We start from the raw sequence: 20424 nt of genomic DNA, 5'->3' as shown, positions 1-20424 counted from the left end.
TTGATATTATGACAGCCACCAAGCTGGGTCTTCCCAGCCTCCTGCTTCTCCAGATTGATCTTTTGAGCCTGGGTGCAAAAATTTATATTTCTCCTTATTACCTTTCCACACAGTCAAAATAATTTTGAATCTTGATTCTGCCATCTGTCATATTAGCATTTCCTCCAGCTTGTGTCATCTGAGACTTGCTAACCATGTCTCACATTTTGTCCAAGTCATTGATTAAAATGTTGAACAGGACAGACAGGATTTCCTCTGGACTGACACTGATCCACTAATCAATATTCTTCAAGCATAGAGTCTCAACAAGCCATGAATCCAGATAACCCTACCACTTGGCTCAGTCTGCTTTATAGGTAGTTATTTAATATTTGGTTCCAGCTGAGGAGTGGGGGCGGGGATCAAAGATGGTGGGGTACATTCCAGTATGTCTTTTAGGACATATTTAGCACCAGGTAACAAAACTCTGAGTCAAACTGATTTTAGCAAAACAAACATTTATATTTATGGGTCCAAAACCTTGCTTTATTAGAGAGTGAATGAGACTTCAGGAAAATATTTAGCAAAGCCTCAACGATACCCTCAGGCACGAATTTCTCTGACCTCAGTTTTTTGCCGTTGGCCCCATGGTTAGCCACACTGTCCTTGGGAAGCCACGGGCAGCCTACCCAGAGTGCCTGGGACCACATGCTTCCTCGGTCTGCACCACCAAATAGGACCTATGACTGAAAATTCCCAGTGAAAGTCACAAAGGTCACTCTGACCAGAATGCCACTGACACTGTCCAGCCATGAGCCAATTATTGTGGTCAGGGCATGGGATCACCAATATGCAAATTGATTCCAGCCCCAAGTTCGAGTGTGCCGAAGTCCCAAGGCTAAAAGCGGGGGAAGATGCCCTTCTGAGGAAGGTAGTAGAGGAAAGGCTAGCCCTTAGTCTCAAGACAAAAGGCAAGACAAATGAAGAAGTGGCCATAGAAGTATCTGAAGGGTGCCTTGTGATATGGTACATACGACAGAGGCTAGGGGAAGGTGCAAATGCTTCAAGAGGTGGAGTCATTACCTTTACTCTGAGGGGTTAGTGGCCCATAGTCTATTAAGCAATGTCCCTTCCAAATGAGACCCTTCAGGGCCACATAAGGAGTGCACAGTCAGTTCTCAACTGTTGTAGTCTCTGGCCAGCAGCAGGGCTGGGAGCCTGCCAGGTTTGCACCTGGGTGCCAAGACCCCAATGTACTCACCTGCTTCTCCATGAAGAGGTCCACCTCTTCCAGGAGCCTCTCCTGGCAGTCAGGGTGGGTAGCCAGCAGGTATGTGATGAAGGAGAGCATGTTCGTTATGATCTCGTGGCCAGCAGTGAGGAAAAGGAAGGCCTGGCCCACAATTTTCTCCACTGTTAAAGGCTTAGACACAGATGTAGGATGGTTCCTTTGGGGTGGGTCTTCTGTGCGCTCGGTAGAGGACAGGGCTTCTGTGACCATGTCAAAGCTTTCCACGCCCTCCGAGCTCATGCTGTGCTGGGCATCCAGCACCATCTGCAGGAAGTCTCTTCGCCTCTGAGGACAAGAGAGGAAAAGGCACATTAGAGCCACAGAAGGAGGCTGGCTAGAGGACAAGGGAGGGAGCTCCTGCTGTAGAGCTTCTCAACAGCTCAGTAGGAGCAGGTCCTTGTCACTGGGTTATCTGAGTTCATGAGAGCCTGGTGGCTGCCTGAGTGATGATCAGGACAGCAGCGAGGGCAGACTGATGCTCCAGCGAAAAGATGAGGTTGCCCTCTTCTCTGCCATTGTGTAGGCTGATGGGGCAACAGTGGGGTAATTTAATATGTGTAATGTGTGATAGTGACAGCAGAGTCCTTCCATTTCCGTCGTGTGTGTGTGTGTGTGTGTGTGTGTGTGAGTGTGTGTGTGTGTGTGTGTGTGTGTGTCTGGAATCCTCAAACTCTCCTTTTGTAGCTGTTTACAGAATAGTCACATCTAGCTGTGACCATTGTCACCCTGCTGAGCTGGAGAACACCAGAACTTAGTCCTCTTACCCTTCATGGTTTGGATACCCAACCTTTCCTTTCCTTTATCCCTCATCCTCCCAGCCTCCAGTGACTACCATTTTTTTTTGTTTCTGAGATCAGATTTTCAGCTTCCACATACCCTGCAAGCATGCTATGTTTGTCTTCTGTTCCTGCCTTATTGCACTTAATATAATGTCCTCCAGTTTCTATCCATGTCGCTGAAAATTAACATGTCCCATTCTTTTATGGGGTCAAATAATATTCTATTGTGTTTATGAACCATACTCTGGATAAGGCCATTCAATCCAGGCTGATCTCCCTAATCCCACCAAAAAAAAAAAAAAAAAAAGTGCTTAAAATAAAGCAAGTTTTAGGGCAGTAGCCACAGCAGAAACAATGGGATCTCATTCTTTAAAAGCAGGAAGTGTGCAGTCTAGAGAACCGTGTGCATCCGTTCGTGTGTAGTAAACATTGGTCACACTTGTATTCAGCGGATTTCCAGAGCCACGTGAGGAAGAGGGAAAACCAAGGTTTTCAGTTCTGATTAACATTTTCTATGTGTTTGTTCTATTGGCTAAATTTCCAATGAGAAAACACCTGCTAGATTTAAATCAGAGCACATGTCTATTGTTTACTCTGCAAGGACACAGTGGGTGGCTATAAGTTTCTCATGCAGTAGACAGTCGACAGGATGGGATGGGGGCATGGAATATGGGGGAGCTGGCTTGAGTGAAGCCTGTCTTCAAAACCCCCGACATAGGCAGCCTGCCGCCTATGGAGTCAGTCCTTTTTTTTTTTTTTTTTCTCTCCAGTAATCCCCAGTCTCCTTTGAGTGGTTAAAACCTTCTTATCATTTCCCCTATGTTCCTTATCAGTAATTTGCATATCCTTTACATTTTGACTACCACTAATTCTAACTATAGGAGTGTTTATTCACTGCTTTGGCATTCACAATGTGTATTCCCAGCATATCCTTTCTTTGAAATGCCCTTTAATGTGATGAATGACAACCAGGAAGTTGCTCTTTTCTGAAGTTTATAGGCTTAAAACAGCAAGTAGAAAGTATTAGAATCTCCAACAGGAAAATATTATAATTTCAAAATACTTTTCTAGTTGTGGTGTTTTCTCAATTCATTGGCTTCTGAATTTCTGTTGCATGAATAATCTATGGCCCTCACATCAGCATGTAATTCCACCCTTTAAGTTTGTTGGCATTTCATGTGTGGCTACTTTTTCTGCTTCATGAGATGAAAAGCAGCCCCAGGGTGCAGCCCGCCCCTTTCTCCCACCTGTGCCAAGGGCTGAGCTGAGTGCATATTAAACTGTGCAACCGAAGCTGTTACAAATCAGAACGAAAAGCGGCACATGCCCTTGGGGATGGGTGCCTCCAGGTTTGGTTTCAACAGTTCAACTGTTGTTTGGGGTGGAAGCCTTTGTTGATGACCATCAAAGGTGTCTGCTGTGACAGTGGGGGCAGGGCAGGAACAGTGGTGGCTCACCATTAAGGGCTCACATACACTGAGGCCGAGGAGACAAGGTCTCCATCCCCCACCAGCCTGCTCCTACTTAAGGAAGCCTGGGCTTCCTCACTGTGCCCTGACCCTGCTCATTTTGCTGCCCAAATGCTATTGGTCAGCTATTCCTAACTGTTATTGGTCACCATCTGGGTGGCTGTTGTGGTTCCACTGCTGACATGTCACAGTGCGCAGAATAAGATGGCCCAGGGGAAAGAGGACGCGTGGCGCTCTCTGGGGGTCTGGATGTGACTGGAGAAGCGAAGTGCGCTCTTAGGCTGCATGACACAGTTGAGTCCCTGAAGCTTGGCTGCAGCTTCTCTTGGGTGGAGTAGGGGTGATGACTAAGGCAGCTCATAGCCATATCCACACTGCATATTTTTCCAGAAGCAGCATGGTGGCTGGCATTCTTTCCTCTTATCCCAGCCCAGCCAGGCTGCTAAAAGGGCTGGTGAAATCTTGCAGAAATATGTCTTAACTGCCAGCTAATGAGGCCAGGGGAAAGGGCCTCTCTCTGGGGCTCATGAGCTAGAGAGGAGCATTAGTGGAGAGGGGACCCTTTCGTTCACAGAGCACCATGAAGGCCATGTGAAGCTGCCCATTTAGGATGGAAGCAGGCCTGGTTTATGGTCGTATCCAAGAAAAATACATGCCCTGATAGATGTAGGTGTCTAATCCACCCATAGGCTTGAGCTTAGAAAAATATTTACCTTTTAACATCTGTGCGGCATTTTCACTGTGCAAACACACATCTGTTTGATGGAATGTATACAGAGTTCAGAAGGGTTCTAAGTGAGTTTTCTTAGTAACTGTATAGCTCTGTCTTAACACAGGCAACCCTGGATTTGTGGTTGGAAGGTTTTTCTCAGATCAACTCATTGTTTGAAACAAATAGCTGTAAAGTTTATAGAAGGAAAAGCTTGAGGCGATCCCAGTAATTGGCTCTTTAATAACCTCTCACCTCTTAGTCACTCAGTGCAACAGTTTTTGAGTTTTCAGCCTGGTTCTACAGCCAATGGATTTCTGGCTAGGGCATGTGTATGTGTGTGTGTGTGTGTGTGTGTGTGTGTGTGTGTGTGTGTGTGTGTGTAGGGGCATAGCTCTCACAGGGCAGCCCTTTGCAGCAATGGTTAGGATTGAAAATGGCTCTTTACCTCTTGTCCTTTAGGCTTCTTCCTCCCAGCATAGAAGCATATACCTGAATGAGATTGTCCTGTCTTTTCTGGCCTCAGAGCGGGGCCAGGCAGACCAGTTGGCTTATTTTTCCCTCCCCTCTAAAGGCATCCAAGTGGAGCTGATGGTGGAATGGGCCAAGGGGTTGAGAGCTTGTGTATACTTCCCCACACCTTCCCTTTCCAGACAGTTGCTGCACAGTCCCCAGGGCGTGCAGATGAGCAGGACAGGCTGCTGCCCAAGGCTGCTAAGTGCATCAAGCTACTAATTGATTTGGATTTTATTCTAGGTTAATGCCTTAACCATCAGGCCTCATGAATCCCTTTGAGCCACTGTCTTTGAGAAAACCCTTTTAATGCTCCATCTTGCTCAAGGCAGTTAAGGGAAAGCCCTTTTAGTCCACTTTTTTTCCATCTTAGTGACTGTCTTTAATGCAATGAGACCCTTAATGGACAGCTTTAATGTGGACAGAAGCATCTCTGAGGCTGAAAGACTACTTCTCATACTGAAAACTGCGTTCTACTCAGAGTCAAGTTCAACCAATATTCACTTATCCCTACTATGTACCAAGAAGAGTGTAAGGGACTAGGCAAACACAGATGCATGCTAAAAAGAGCAGGGAGCCTCAGTCACAAACTTTCTGGCAAGAGTCTCTGTGTTGCAAAGGAATATGGGACTGATTGCCCAAACTTCGTGCTAATCTTTATGCTACTCATGCTCTGAACCCCCACACTCCTGTTTTTCAGCAGAAAGACTATGCTCACAAAGACTGCAGGAGGCGCTGACTTCGAAAATTTGGGGGTGGGTAGGGCTACTGCAACCCGTGCTTGGAGGCAACATTGAGGTGTTGTGAAACAGTTCAGGGATTGGCGTTTATTCTACAACTCACAACCGGGAGAGGCACGGACGAACTTCTACTGCCCTTCCACCCTTCCTTCCTTCCTTCCTTCCTTTTGCTTTCTGCTGGCTCTGGAAAGCTCAGAATGGGAGACTTGGAAAGGACAGGCCCATGTGATGTGAGGAGTTGGGAGGGTGAAGAAGGAAAAGAGAGTGATGCCAAATTAGACTCCATTCTGTTTTCAGGCTGTGTCCTATTAAAATAGTTACCTCTTCTGCTGCTTGCTGGTCCCGTAAGGCAATCACATTCCTAATGAGTTTGTTAAAAAAGCCATTCACTTCATCTCGGTTCTTATTGGGCAGAATCCGGGCCAATGGGACCATTATGGATGGAAATGACACTTGAAAGAGAAAAACAAAAGTGGCATTGAATGGGGAGTGATAATGAACCAGGGCTATTAGACTCCTGTGATTAGGAAGCAAGTGCCAGCCTGAATCAGAGTCAGTTGGGAGGCTGCCTTCCCTGTGGACTCAGTGCTTCTCAGAGCAGGGTTTGTCTCTAGCTCTGCTCTCTATCCCAGACCCCGAGCAAAGTAAACCCTCATCAAATGCCCGCACAATAAAGTGAGTCCTTATATGCACCTGGCCTTACATATCCAATTTCACACTTAGAAATTTTTAACTCCAGTCTTAGAGGGGGGAGTGTCTTTGCAGTTCATCAGGACAGAATAGGTGTGTGCCAAGCCTTCACAAGGGCGTAGAAGTCCATAAATTTATTGACTTTCTGGTCATTTGTATTTGTCTTTCTCAGGATAAATGTCCCCACAGAAGCCACCTGAATTGTCCCTAATACATGCTGCTGTAGCTACTGACAAGGATACTGGCTCTGTCTACTGTGGATAGTCTCCTGCCGTGCAACATGCAGCCTGGGTCCTTAGGACAAGGTTCCCTGGATCAGGATGCTAATAACTCCGTAGGAGAGGTGCTGGGCCCAGATGAGGCCTTGCTATAGGGGCACATGACTCTACGCAGATTCTCAGCCTGCCAAGCTGCACACAGCCCTTTGTGTTGACCAGGCTGGAGGCAGTAGAACCCAGCGCTCACGTCCCTCAGCCTGTTTAAAATCACGGAGAGCAGGGGCCTTGTTAATAAAACTCCCTGACTGTCATGGTTGAAGGTGCATGGGAGGGGCAGCCTAGCCTCAACAGACCTGGACGCAAAGAGAGAGGCCGGATGTCTCCAGGTTGCGGTGTAATGACGACGGAGGTGACAGGGTTTCCTGCTGACACTGGCTCAGAGATGAGGAGAAAAGCTGGCAAAAGGTCTGTAATTCCGACACTCAGGAGAGTGAGGCAAGAGGATTGCTAATTGGAGATCAGGCAAAGTTGAATAAACAAGAGCCCGTGTGAGAAAAGAAGAGAGGAGGAAAAGAGCAAAGATGAAGAGGAAGATAAAGAAAGGGAGGAAGAAGGAGAGAGGAGGAGGAGGAAAAGGAGGAGGAGGAGGAAGAAGAAGAAGAAAGAATGAAGCTGGCCAAGAAGTGGCTAGACTATGCCAGCATGGCAGAGAGCAGGGAAGAGCTACACTCTTGTGTAATGGGAGTTTTGGTTTCTTTGTAACTTACGTAAAAATGTTTTTGTTTTAACTCCAAGTGTGGCATTTCAGTTGGGCTATAGATTGTCCACACCTGTTAATTGTTATGTTCAGGGTGTGGTCTTTGCCAGGTGGTAAAGGCCTTCCACGTGCGGCAAGGAGAAGGACATGGTCTAGCACTCTGAGAGAATAAATATGGTGTCATCCTGGAGTTCGGTGTTGGCTACAGCAGTTTGGAGAGATCAGAGACCAGAGATGGTGTGGCTGTTTGGAGCAGACAGATGGAGGGAAATGCTTTGGGGCGCAGCGGTGTGGAATAGACTGCTAGCTGTGTCTGCTGTTGAGGGAGATTGGGATAGGGCCCTAAAAGAACCTGTGACCCTAAGTAGCAGAGAGAAGCAAAGGGGTCTGAGGCCCCTCTGCCCACTAACCTTTTCTCTCTCCTGTTTAAGGTTGGGGGTTGGTGGGAAGGGAGGTAGAAGCCTGAGTACCTCAAATAAAGTAGAGTTTTAAAAAGAGACACACTTGTGTTTCATAAAAACAAGATGATACTGGAACTGGCCAGAAGGCAAAGACTCCTTGTAAAATCAATGGACTAGTCTTGTTAATATTAAGCCTTTTTCCTTCCAGTGACCCATCTGGTGATTTCTAGTTAAGGAGTTGTAGGCTTCTGGTAGAGAAGTCCTCAGGAGAGGATTTTGAGTTATGGAACAAAAACAAACAAACAAACAAACAAACAAACAAACAAAAAACCCTAGGAAATGAGAGACTTTGGGTTCCAGTCTTGACTTTGCCTTTCTATGCATCAGTTTTCTGATCCTGATGTGAGAGAGTCCAGGGTTATCTCTGTTAGCGACAGGTCAGTGCAGATTGTGCCAAAACAATCCTGGGTGAGGGCTGCACTTACAGAGTAAAGCCAGGAGAGGCCTGGGGAGCCAGGCCAGAAGGCAAAGAAACGCCGGCAGTGTTGTACATAGGGATCTTCTGGAGCATTCCGGAGTCCATCTGGACGCCAAAGGCCATGTTGGCCACCATATCTGTGGTGTAGCAGCAGTAACACCTGTGCAGATAAAATGCCAGAATTTAAAAGATGCTGGATTGATCTTCCCATGGGGCCCCCCTCCTGGTCTACACGTCTGGTCTTAGCACCACAGAGGGCCTTCCTGCAGATCTGAGTGAGCCAGTGGGAGGGAAGCTTCCTGGGTGAGCAGCAACACAGAATACGATTGGAAACTTGAACAAAGAGCTTAAGGAAGGAAGGGTGAGGGCAGGACATCACTGACTCAGGCCTTAAAACAGACTTGAACACCAAGGTGCCTACCTTCTAGGGGAGGGGCGCCTTCCCGTGGAGGGAAACAGGAGCCCCAAAGCCAAGTATGAACAGCTCATCGGAATCTCATGATTAACTGGTATCCGTCAAATTGGCATTGATGAGTGAATCTAATTAGCTTATTTTATTAACTCCCCTCCTCTTTTCCTTCTAATGAGTTGGCAGGCTGTTTTGGTCTGGTTTTTTTGAGATGTATGTAGCCCTGGCTAGCCTCTCCCTTTCCTTGCTGGGACTAAAGGAACGTGCCACTATACCTGGTGATTTTGCAGCTTTTAAAAAGTGCAACAAACAGACCAAACAAAAACAAGGGCTCTTCTCAGGTGGAGAGCAGACAAACTTTGGGGCAGGCTTACAGGATATACTTAATTTACTACTGAAAATACACATTGCCTTTTCCAAACAAACGGAAGATCTTCCAATAGCATGAGAAAATTTAACCTCAGGATAACAAACCTGTCCCTCCCAAAGGCCATTTTAAAGTAGCACTGTTATTTCACAAACTGTTACGTATTTATTGTTCTTGTATATGCACTGTGTGTGTGTGTGCGTGTGTGTGTGTGTGTGTGTGTGTGTGTGTGTGTGCACGCATGATGGGACCATGGTGCACATGTGCCAAAATGCGCATCACATGTGAAGGTCATTTCTTTCCTTCCACCTTTGTGTGGGTTTTTGAGGATCAAACGTGGGTCAGCCAGCTTTCCAGGCTTCCCTTTGACCTCTGAGCCACCTCAGCAGTCCTTAGAATCCTTCTTTTGGTTTTCTTACAGGCATTGCCCTCCTAAGGTCTTTTTAAGGAGAGTACTGACTGGGCTAGTAATACTCTTCCGTAATTATAATGCCTCAGCTTGTTGTTGATACAGATACATTTAGTTCTTCTGCACGAGTTCTACAGCTACCAGCTTATCGTTAGAGAATAAATGACATGGCTTGATGACTCTGAAATTTTGATGGCTTTTATTGAAAACATTTCTACCATCGGTCATAGATTCCCTACTGACTGAAGCAAAAACTATGAGTGAATGCAGTCTCAGCGGACCCCAGTACTCGATGAGTCCAGGGGCGGAAGGGTTATTTGTTTTGCTTTAATGGCAGAGGAGTCCACCTTATCTTCCTCCACCTTCTGCACAGTCCGAGAGAGTGGGCATGGGGAGCTTTGTCGGCAGTTGGGAACAGCACAAATGCTGGCGTTGACTCTGCGAGGATTTTATCCTCAGTGATAATTCTGGGTCAGCGGTGGCTGATTACAGTCATTCTCTCCCCAGCCTGCTGCCAGCCGTGATTTAGCATAAAGCATCTGAACGTTGCCGGGAGGAAAGTCAGGCAGACACTTAACTTGCCTCCTATCCATACCTACACCACCCTCTCCTGCCCACCACGCCACCCTCCTGCCCACCCAAACCGTGGCTGCCGTGCACAAATTGCCTACTACTAATTAATTCACTTAGCTCAACTGAAAACTGAATCCAGGGCCTTGAATATGGTAGACAAGCACTCTAGCCCATCGAACTGTGTCCCCAGCCTATTACCCACATGTGTGCATGCATGTGTGTATGTATGTATGTATGTATGTATGTATGTATCTATTTACTTACTTAGCTAGAGCTTTTAGAGACTTAGTTGTTTATGTTATGTGTAGAAGTGTTTGCCTGAATGTATGTGTATGTACCCCCACATGCCTGTGTGCCCACGAGGCCAGAAGGTGGCTTTGGATGCCCTGGAACCAGAGTTACAGACAGATGTGAACCACCTGACATGGGTGATGGGAACTGAACCCATCTTCTAAAAGAGAACAAGTACTTTTAACTGCTGAGCCATCTCTTCCAGCCCCTTAACTTTTTATTTTGAGGGTTTCACGAAGTTGCCCAGACTGGTCCTAAGCTAGCTTTAACCCAGGCAGGCCTTCCTGCCTTAGTTTCCTGAGTAGGTCAGATAATATGCCTTGTCTACATTGTCTTTTTCTAATCTTTAATTTTCTTGAGACAGGGTCTCAGGTATCCCAGGCAGGCCTCAAATTCCCATGTGGCCAGTATCTACTCCCGGCTGCTAATGTGATGGGCACCAATTAATCCCAGGGCTTTGTGCATGCCAAGAAAACATTTTTTATTTTTTATTTTTTATTTTTTGGCAGCTTCCCCTGCCCCACTGTGCAGCCCTGGCCTGGAACTCACTACATGGACCAGGCTACCTTCAAACTCATGAAGATCTGCCTGCCCCTGCCTCCTAAGTACTGGTTTGAGGGGCATGTGCCACACCTGGCTTCACAGTTTTTCTTGATGTGAACATTTAGGGACTTTCCCCAGAGGCCCTGGCCTTTCTTGCCTGCTATGGCTTGTCCATATGCCCATGGAGGTCAGAGGGCAAGTCTATTCAGGAACTAGCTAGTGCATACTTGAATTTCCCTCAACAGGCCGGCATCACCGGCCCAAGTTACTTTGTTCCATGGTTTTAGGTGGGTTTCTTCTCATTAGTCAGTCTATCCATGCTGTGATGAATGTCTGGCATTTTCTCTTTGCTACTCCCAAGGTAATTGTCCAGAAATTATGTACAGTCACAAGAATCATCCACTCAGAACTGTGACTTCTCACCTGTAATGGAACAGCCTTACCTCTGGATGTCGAATGCACCTCTAGATGCTGCATAGCTTTTTAAGTGAGCCAGGAGAAGTTCACAGGCTTGGCTGATGAGAGGTGTCATCTGATAATAGATAGCAGAGGTGTAATTAGGGCATCGTGCCTAAATTGGCTGCAGATGATGGACAAGGTTATACGCAGTGCTTTCTGGGCAAACAAACTGTATTTCAAAGGTAGTTTTCACGAGGCTAAGATTAAGGAAGCAGTCACAATATCTGTAGAATACAGTGTCTATAAATACCTATTTTAAGCTTAAATAAGCTTTCTGTGGTGGAAGGACAGAAGAAGGAAGGATCAAAAGTAAATCTGGTGAAATAATTATGAAAACGATCATTAAGTGTTTAGACAGAACTTCGGATCGGCACTCTGCTTCCTGACATGTGGTTAGCATTAGCGAGCAACTAGGCCACACTCCATATGTCCTGGCCCTGGAACTAACCCAAGTCCATGCATGCTTGCTCCAATTAAGTTTTCATATCTCCCACCAGAACACAGAATCCAGTGTCCAGAGGGACTGAGGGTTATCTGTTCCAACTTCTTAATTAAGCCAGAAGTTATCTTGATGGTATTTCTGAGAGAGGGTTTTCACTTGTGCTTCAGCCGCCTTCCAAGACTGGGTAGCTTTTGACCCGCACAAGGCAATTGCTGGGTTCTTAATATTAAAATATTTTATCGTGGAAAATTCCCATTGCCAAGAGAAAGGTCTTGAGAGCAGTGCTGTGCACAGCCATGTGCTGTCAGCTGGCGCCAACAGGGTTAGATCAGGGTTGCTGCCCATCGCCTCGACTTCCAGCAGCATCTCTTGGATGGGTAGAATCCTTTATGGCCTTTTATCCTCTCCTGTACATTTGGAAGGCCAAGCTGGAACTGTCAAGGGGGATCATTTGAACCATCCCACAGTCTAGAATAGAATAGTACCATGGCTGAGGCAGCATGCTGTTGTAGGTTCTTTTGAGCATTTATGGAAAGCACACCTTGAGATGGTGCCTGATGTTTAGTTTACACTATTATTATTTTTAAGAAACCTTAAAATGTATTTAAATTAAAAATTTCAGATTTATTTTATTTTCTGTAATGAGTGTTTTTTGCCTTCAGGTATGGGCACCACATGCCTGCCTGGTCCTGCAGAGGTCAGAAGAACACAGCAGATCTCCTGGAACTGGAGTTACAGGGGGTCATGAGCCACCACGGAGGTGCTGGAACAGAACCAGGTCCTCTGCAGGAGTGACAAGTATTTTTAACCTCTGACCTGCCCCATTGTTCTTTTAAGATTGTGTGTGTATGTCCATGGGGGAGGACTGTTTCAGGTACCCACCAGAGGAGGACTTGAGGAATCCTGGAGCTGCTGCTACAGGTGATTGTAAGCCATACAACACAGATACTGGCAACTGAACTGGGGCTCTCTACAAGAGCAATATGCTCTCTTACCCCCTGGACCATCCCCCAACACCTGGTTTTCATTATTTTGGTGCTAGAATGTGTACTGCCTGAGTGAGGTCAGGGGAGGTTTTTGTCTGTCATGTTTTAATCCCTGGAACCTGCAACAGAACCTGGCATATATAATTATGTGTTAGGTGGATGGATGGATAGATGGATGGATGGATGGATGGATGGATGGATGGATGTATGGATGTATGGATGTATGGATAAATTTCAATAAGTATGTAATATATGCTTTTTGCTCTTCAACTCTTAATAGAAAAATTATAAAATGTGAACCTACCTGCCAGAGATATGTTATCTATCAGATTGAGGCAAAATCTAGCTCTACTACAGTTTGGATCATAAATGTCCCCTTAGGGTCTGACTAAGCTCTTAGGTGGATGGCCCACTGGAAAGTCTCCAGGTTATTAGGAATGTTTCCTCCAGGAGACTATGGGCCCCAGTCTTTTACACATTCTCTCTCTCACATCTGGCCTCGAGGTGAGTGGTTTTTCTCTGCCATGTGCTCCCATAATGGGCCACCACACACCCAACCAACCAACCACATACTGAAACCTGTGTGAAAACTGTGAAGCCACGCCATAACAACCTCCCTCTTTCTAAGCTGATGGTTACAAGGGTTTGTTATAGGGTTGGGAAGCTTACTAATATGTGTTACAAAAACCTATCTGATTTTATAGTTTTTACACCTTTCTCTATTTTTATTGCTCCTCTGGGAGGAAAAAAAAAGTCACTCTCAAATAGCAACCCATAGGTAGAACACGATCCTACTTCAGACACTATATGGTAAACAATAAATTAATCACATTCTGTGATCTGCACCCTGTAAGCCAGTAGCAAGGTCAGACTTATATTGATTTTTTTGCAGAAGACACACACCACAAACAAATATCAAGGTTCAGGTCAATGAAAGCCATAAAGTCTTTTCCTAAGAATCATAGCTGCGTGCAATTGATCCTTCATTCCTTGAGGCTTTCTGTTTCTTTTTAAATTTTTCCCCTGTATTAAAAAATTATCTGTGTAGGTGTTTTGCCTACATATATGTCTATGCACCATGGGTGCCTGAGGAGGCCAGAAGAGAGCATCAGAGCCCCCGGGACTGGAATTACTGACAGTTGTGAACTTCCATGTGGGTGCTGGGAACCAGATTCAGGTCCCCTGGAAGAGCAGCCAGTGCTCTTAACCACTGGTCCATCTCTCCTGCCCCAGGCTTTGCATTCCTGCTGCCTTTATTTCTTCAAAAAGGTGTCTTCAGCTGTTCTGGGAAGAAGCCCAGAACTGCCGTGAACTGTGGGGCAGTCTGCACTGCTGTTGGGGTGCCGGACCCCTCCCTGCCACAGCTCCCTGGCGGCTGGCCCCACACGCCCTATGGGGACACACAGCACCAGCCCTTCATTACCTGCTCGTGTGGGATTGTCGCAGGAAGGCTGGTCTGAGAAGCCTGGGACATTCCTTTAGCTCAAAGGGGAACACTGGCCGTTCCTTCTTTGTTCCGTTTAAACTGTGCTAACGTGCCTTCTAAGTTTCCATTTACCCCATGACTGTGCACACGGGTTCAAGCACAGACCTGTGACTCTCCACTGCAGGTTACTTCAGGTATTTGCAAAAATTTTCAAAGTTCCTTTGGCCAGTCAGGATGCACTTGAGTAAATACTCAGCCTGGTACCGCCCTCCGGATAACTGGCAGGAGGAGACCTTGTCAGGACTGGCTGCAGCAGGAGTGTCTTTGACCCCGGTGGGTCTATCCTTAAGTCCATTCAGGAAAGAAATGCGTAGAGTGGGCCTGATTTCTTTTCTGTGAGTCTGTGCCAATTCTTTGCGACTGAGGCATTCTTTTCTAAATGCTCGCAAACCACCCACTGAATAACCCATCAGTACAAGTATGCATGTGGATGGGCCCCTTACTATGTATCCCAGAAATCTGTATCATTCCCAAGAACCCTGACTCTCTTCCTGTTTAGAGAACTGGGTACTTTCTAACCTGCATCTCTCTGGCTAGCAACTCTGCCTGCCATTCTCAAGTTATCTTATTACACTCATTTACTTGTTTAGCACTGGGAGTCAGAGGACAACTGGCAGGAACTGGTTTTCTCCCTCCGCCTGCGGTTCGCAGAGAAGAAACTAAGGTTGTCAGCTTGGTGACAAGCACCTTTCCCTGCCGAGCCATTGCAGCCCTTCAGTTATCCTAATAAGCTTAGTTTTCCAAATGAATCTTATTTTAATAAAATCCTGAAAATGGAAGTGGGTGTTTTTTTCAATATATTTCAGAAAAACATTAAAAAACAAAACTAACAAAACCCTGATGCAATCAAAGTCTTCCTGGACATGGAGTTTAAGTATGCTTACACGGGTTAGAGAGGTGCAGTACGAAGTTGGACTTAGGCAAGCTTCTCAGAAGCAGGAGGCTCGGCCTGGGGCGTAGGAGAGCTCCTTCCCCTGCATCCAGCTGCGGGCCTGGCTGAGGCAGCTGCTTACCGTGGCTTCTCCCGTACCCACTTGACTAAGACGCTCCGCTGCTGACTGACATGCTTGCAGTTTTCTACTGCGCTGTGCCTGCTATCTGTCAAGCTGGGTGTAATGACGTATTTAATCTGGATTAATGTGATAGGAGACAGGGCGTGGAACATGAAGGTGTTCTAAGGAGTAAGGCAGAGGAATAGCACAAGTCAGGGGCGCGAGGTCTGTGTGTTGGCCAGTTGCCATCATTCCAGGTTTTTTTTTTTTTTTCTTGCATCATGCACCACCATTGTAGACTGTCTACTCTCACGTGAGCTGAATACGGCAAAGGCTCTGTGGCTGGCCATGGGGCCCTGCAGCTCCTTCCCTGAGTTCTGAGATAAGCAGGTGAACATGGCATACGTACGGACTCGAGGCCAGAAGAAACGCAGTGCTCTTCCACCTACAGCTGAGGGCAGGCTCTCATTTCGTTGAGTTTCGCCTTTGTAGGACAATGAATGATTTTTATTTTTGTTCTACCTAATATTTTCAAGAGGCACATATGTTGTACTTTTATCACAGTAAATATTGATACAATTTAATTTTTGGAAATGGATTCTATCTGTGGGTTCTTGTGGGCTGAATGCTTGTGTCCTCTTGAAATCCATATGTTGTTCATCTAATTCCCAGTGTAGGTGGATTGGAGAGGTGCCCTCTCAGGAAACCAATAACATTAAATGAAACCTTAAGAATAGGACCTTGATCGAGGGATGATGATGTGTACCTGCAATTATAGCATCCAGAAGCCTGAGGTAGGAGAATTATAACTTCGAGGCTAGCCTGTGCTACATAGTGAGTTTAAGGCCAGCCTGAGGTACACTGTCAAAAGGGGGATCTTGTGAGCACATAGCAAGATGACTGGCCACCTGCAAACCATAAAGAAGAGACACCAAAAGCCAGGGAGGGTCCTGTTCTCCAAATGCAGCCTCTATAACTGAAAAAAAATAAAAAATAAAAAACCCACTTTCCTATTGTTTAAACCAGTCTATAGTGTTTTGCTATTACATTCTGAGTTGGCTAAGGCCAGAGAGACTGTCCAGCAGCCAAGCCTGGGCTGTCCCTAGAGGAGACAGTCTGAAAGTGGAACTGGGCAATTATTTGGTAACTGTAGTTGCTGAGAATAAAGTCCCATCCTCAGTTTGGGAAGAAGATTCCCTAAGGAAGGACGTTCTTGCTTAGCCTGGACTTTATTATATAAATTCAGTCAGTGCCCAGCATTTTTTCAAAGGACTTGACCAACTGTTTTGAAGAATAGTGTGGACAGATGGCAAGCAGGTGAATTCTAATGTTTAGGGGTAGGTAGACAGAGAAGGCACCCCACAGGGAGGTGACCAGGAAGGGGTGGGGCATTCCCCTGCTCAAAGGAGCATTCTCCAGCCCTGCCAATGCTCTCCAAAGTCCCACCGTTGGCATTTTTCACCGAGGGGAAGTTTGACTTGGGAAATGTACGCGGCTCCAAGAAGAGCACTCCATGTCATCGCCAATGACTGTGATCATACTCCCCGGAACCTTGTAGTTGGTTTCCATTGGCCTAACTCAGTGGCTTCATATCCTCACCCGCAGAAGAGTTGCAACCACGATTAAAAACAGAAGATGTAAAGTACCTAGCAGAAGTCGGGAGTGGTCCAAACATGGAGGACCCATCCTCAGGCTGGTTTGGACCCAGGAATTCTTTTGTTCCTCTCTGCTTCCTCACAGGCAGCTCCCCGTTGGGCCCACACACTTGGTCTCTGTGTGTTAATGCGGCTTCTGTCCCTTCATCTTTCTCTCCCCACTCTCCCCAGCTCAGACTTTGCCACTGGAACCGTGCTGCCTCCTGCCTCTCGAGGACAACGGCCATAGGGTAAGCACCTCAGGCACCTTAGTCAGAACCTGTCCTGCAGGTGCACTACAAGCCAATTATCCCAAGAGCCACATGCTTTCACTTCCAGTCCACCTCAAAACTCAGTCACAGCACTGACCTTCTAAAATTACGGTTGTTTATTCACTGTACCAAAATGCTGTGAGCTTCCTCACTGACTGAGGGACAGCGCACTTCTCAGCTGTTCTCTAGGCAACCCTTCAGATGAGACCACAGACACCAAGAGACCGTTAACCATTAAACCAAGAGGCCCAGAGCAGAAGATCCCAGCTAAGCCATGTGGACTCTGGAGTTACAGAAATAATGTATTAACCAAGGGTTGTCGTTTCAAGCCACTTGGTTTGGATAAAAAGTTACAAAGCAACAGGTAACAGGTTTCAAATATCCCCTCTATATGGTAACTCATATATTATCATCCTCTATTAAGTGTTCATTTACTTAAAAGAAATTGGTACCTGTTGAATCCTTATTCAGTTGACTCTCTGGAATTGTCTAAGTCAGTGGTTCTCAACCTTCATAATGCTGTGACCCTTTGATACAGTTCCTCATGTTGTGTTGACCCCTAACCATATAATTCTTTTTGTTGCTACTTCAGAACTGTAATTTTGCTGTTACGAATCACGATGTAAGTGTAAGTATCTCCATGATCTTAGGAGGGCCCTGTGAGCTGGGTACAGCAGCACATGCCTGTAATCCCACAGCCAGTCCAGGACAGCCAAGGCTACACAGAGAAACCCTGTCTCTAAAAACCAATAAAAGAAAGAGAGAGAAACCCCTGGGAAAGGGTCATTCAACCCGAGACCCACCTGTTGAGAACCACTTGTCTAAGTGGTAACTTACTGGCTGTTGGCGTCAAAGCATCCATCAATAGACTGAGATGCTCTTTGTCTTAGCGTGAGTCCAGGGCAGTTTTTTAATTTGAAATTTGATTCTGAGCAAAACAGCAGAGATTCACACTGATCTACTTCTTCCTTTGGGCATAGTATCTGAATATCTCTGACCCTGGGTTCTTCATTCCAAGCCATATTCTAGCTGTAATGAACAACGTAATGTCTTGTTCCATTACGTTCTAGGATCCTAAAGAGGGCACTTCTTGTGGTTTGAGTATAAAAATCTCTTCCCAAAGGCTTGTGTATGTTCTTTCGATTGGTTGTTTTGGCTTTGTGGGGGCAAAGTTCTTGCCCTGAAGCCTTGACTTTCCTAGTATTCTCCATGTAGACCAGGCTGGCCTTAAATTCAGAGACTTGCCTGCCTCTGCCTCCTAAGTGTGTACCTCCAGGCCCATCTGGCTTACATGTTTTAACACTTGGTCTCCAGATGGTGGAGCTGTTTTTAGGCTCTCTGGGGGAGGCAGGCCACTGGGGGTGGGTCTGGAGTCTGACCTCACTTCCTAGCTCCTCTGCTTGCAATATACTCAGCTGCTTCTTGTTCCTGCTGCCTCTGTGCCTTCCGGGCCATGATGGGCTGTGTCCCTTCTTAAATTGTGAACCAGGATAAAGGCGTCCCTTCTTAAGCTGCTGCTGTCTAGTGTCTTGTCACAGCAATGCAAAACATCACTAATGCACTACTAGGTTAAGAATTTGCTTGGGACCATGGGGAAAAAAGCAGTTGTCTTCTAAATTTGGGTCAGCAGAGGGTTATATCAATAACCCCATCTCCTTGAAGTGACACATCCCATCGGTAAAGAAATTTATCATCTCTTTGACACATTGATTTTAGAATTTCATGATGACAGAACCAAGTTATTTTGGGGTTCAAACAATTTCATGAAAACAGGACTAAGAATGTGAGACCATGTGATTCCTATTGCTTTTCTCACCAAAATCAGGTCCCAGTTCCCTCTGCCCCTCAATATACGTACTTTTATGTTATAATTTCACTCTCTGCAGATATGATACTATGAACTCAAGAGGAAAAAACAAAACAACTCAGCATTTAAGAGCCTTTAGATGTCTGGAAGTTTGGAGAGCAGCGTTTCACTGAGTGTTGGGGAAACAGTATCTCCCATTCAGGGAGCAGGAAAGAAAGGGTCTCTTGAGTTTCATGATATTGCTAAAGTGATATGAGCTCCATGTATATAGCTAGACGAACCATTTACCCACCCATGAAGAAAGACTCAGAAAGAAAGAATCAGAGCAGAGACTTGTACCTGATCCCAAACTTGGACCCTGGGAACCTGCCCACACCCCTCAGCTTAGGTGCTGTAGAGGAGACTCCAGATGTTTCATTTGTGGCTCTCCTCATCTGCTCCAGAAGGGTTTGCCTCATGTGTCTGGAGGCATCTGGCATCTTGAAGGCTAAAAAGCAAAATGGAGTGCTCTCCGCCACCGGAGAGTTCCCAGCGAGTCAGTCCTCTACTTCCAAGTGTTCAGTGGCTCTCGGCTGCCCCCCAGCACAGGGCGGCAACTTCTGGATGCCTCAACGCGCTTTTGCAATTTCTTTTTTTCCCTGGTGCCTTTCTTGCACACCGTGTTCCAGCCCGAGTGGACCTCTATTCTCCTGCAGGCCCTGTGCTGCTCCGTGGAGATGTCCGTGTACCCATCTCAGAACCTCCCCCTCTCCGAACCCAACACCCACGACAAGGCAGACGCTCTGTCACCGCCCTCCGGTGCTTGGTCATTATGCAGTACTGTCTGTATCTTGCTGTACTTCTAGACTGTAAATTTATAAAGACAGAAACCAATGAATGTGAGAAGTTACTACTTCTTCCTTTAAGCGCAAAGGAACGACGACGCTTAAAGGACGACTTTAAGCGCAAAGCCTGGTGGGAGGGAGCTCTTCTGGGCGCGCGGCTTTGGAGGGAATCACTTGGCTTCTGCCTCCCTTTCTTGTCTTTCACGTCCTGGTCCACAGCAGAGACGCTGTGCCCTGCCTGTGCTTTCTCCATGATGCAATGTTGCCCTTTGCTCAGAAGAGATTTAAAAGTGTAGGTCCATCAGTCGGTGCCTGGAATCCCCAGAACTCTGAGATAAAATATCTTTTTTTTGGTATGGTGACTATGGCCGGCATTTGCTGCAGTAATTCACCACTGACTAACACGAAGGCCTGAGGGCAACCATGTTTAAGAACTGAAGTTAGGAGGGGAATAGCTGGACGAATAAGGGGGAGCTACCGAAGGGGGGTTTAAAAATGAATACCTTGAAGTGCTCTGTTGACTAACAAATGAAAAATTAATTCTAGCTAATGAGACTTATCACTTTCTTCATCCACTGCACCGCCGCTAAAAGCCACGCAGATATTAAAAACACCCGTGACTCATTTTTATGCAAAATTCCCTGCTGATACACATCAGCTCTAGCCACCTAGATGAATAATCAAGTGTCGTTTCCAATAAGTCAGAGACTCCTGTCAAGAGTTGTGGCCAATTAGAACTTACTCCAGTGAGGAAGTGGCTGCTGATGTTGCCAAGCAACAGCCAAGCTGTAAAGCACTTTGAGATGTTCTTTTCCATATAACCAGCGGCAAGTTGGGAGTGACATTATGATTCTAGCAAAAGAAAGACAAATTATAACTCAGGATGGGGTGCTGATGATGATGAGT

General features: G+C 46.2%; 1 protein-coding gene across 1 annotated transcript in view; it reads right to left on the bottom strand.

Annotated features, from left to right (window-relative positions):
• Positions 1 to 20424, bottom strand: part of Tbxas1 (thromboxane A synthase 1) — a 155460-nt gene that overhangs the window by 56195 nt on the left and 78841 nt on the right. The window contains 6 exon segments of the mRNA XM_055602072.1: positions 1241 to 1555; positions 5802 to 5932; positions 8032 to 8065; positions 8068 to 8120; positions 8123 to 8184; positions 11060 to 11148. Of these exon segments, the coding sequence (XP_055458047.1) occupies positions 1241 to 1555; positions 5802 to 5932; positions 8032 to 8065; positions 8068 to 8120; positions 8123 to 8184; positions 11060 to 11148 (684 nt within the window).

Source organism: Psammomys obesus, unplaced genomic scaffold, assembly GCF_907164565.1.
Source record: "Psammomys obesus unplaced genomic scaffold, mPsaObe1.curated_primary_1811, whole genome shotgun sequence".
Classification (NCBI taxonomy): domain Eukaryota; kingdom Metazoa; phylum Chordata; class Mammalia; order Rodentia; family Muridae; genus Psammomys; species Psammomys obesus.
Note: the sequence above shows the minus strand (reverse complement) of the source record. Positions and strands in the feature narration are given on the sequence as shown.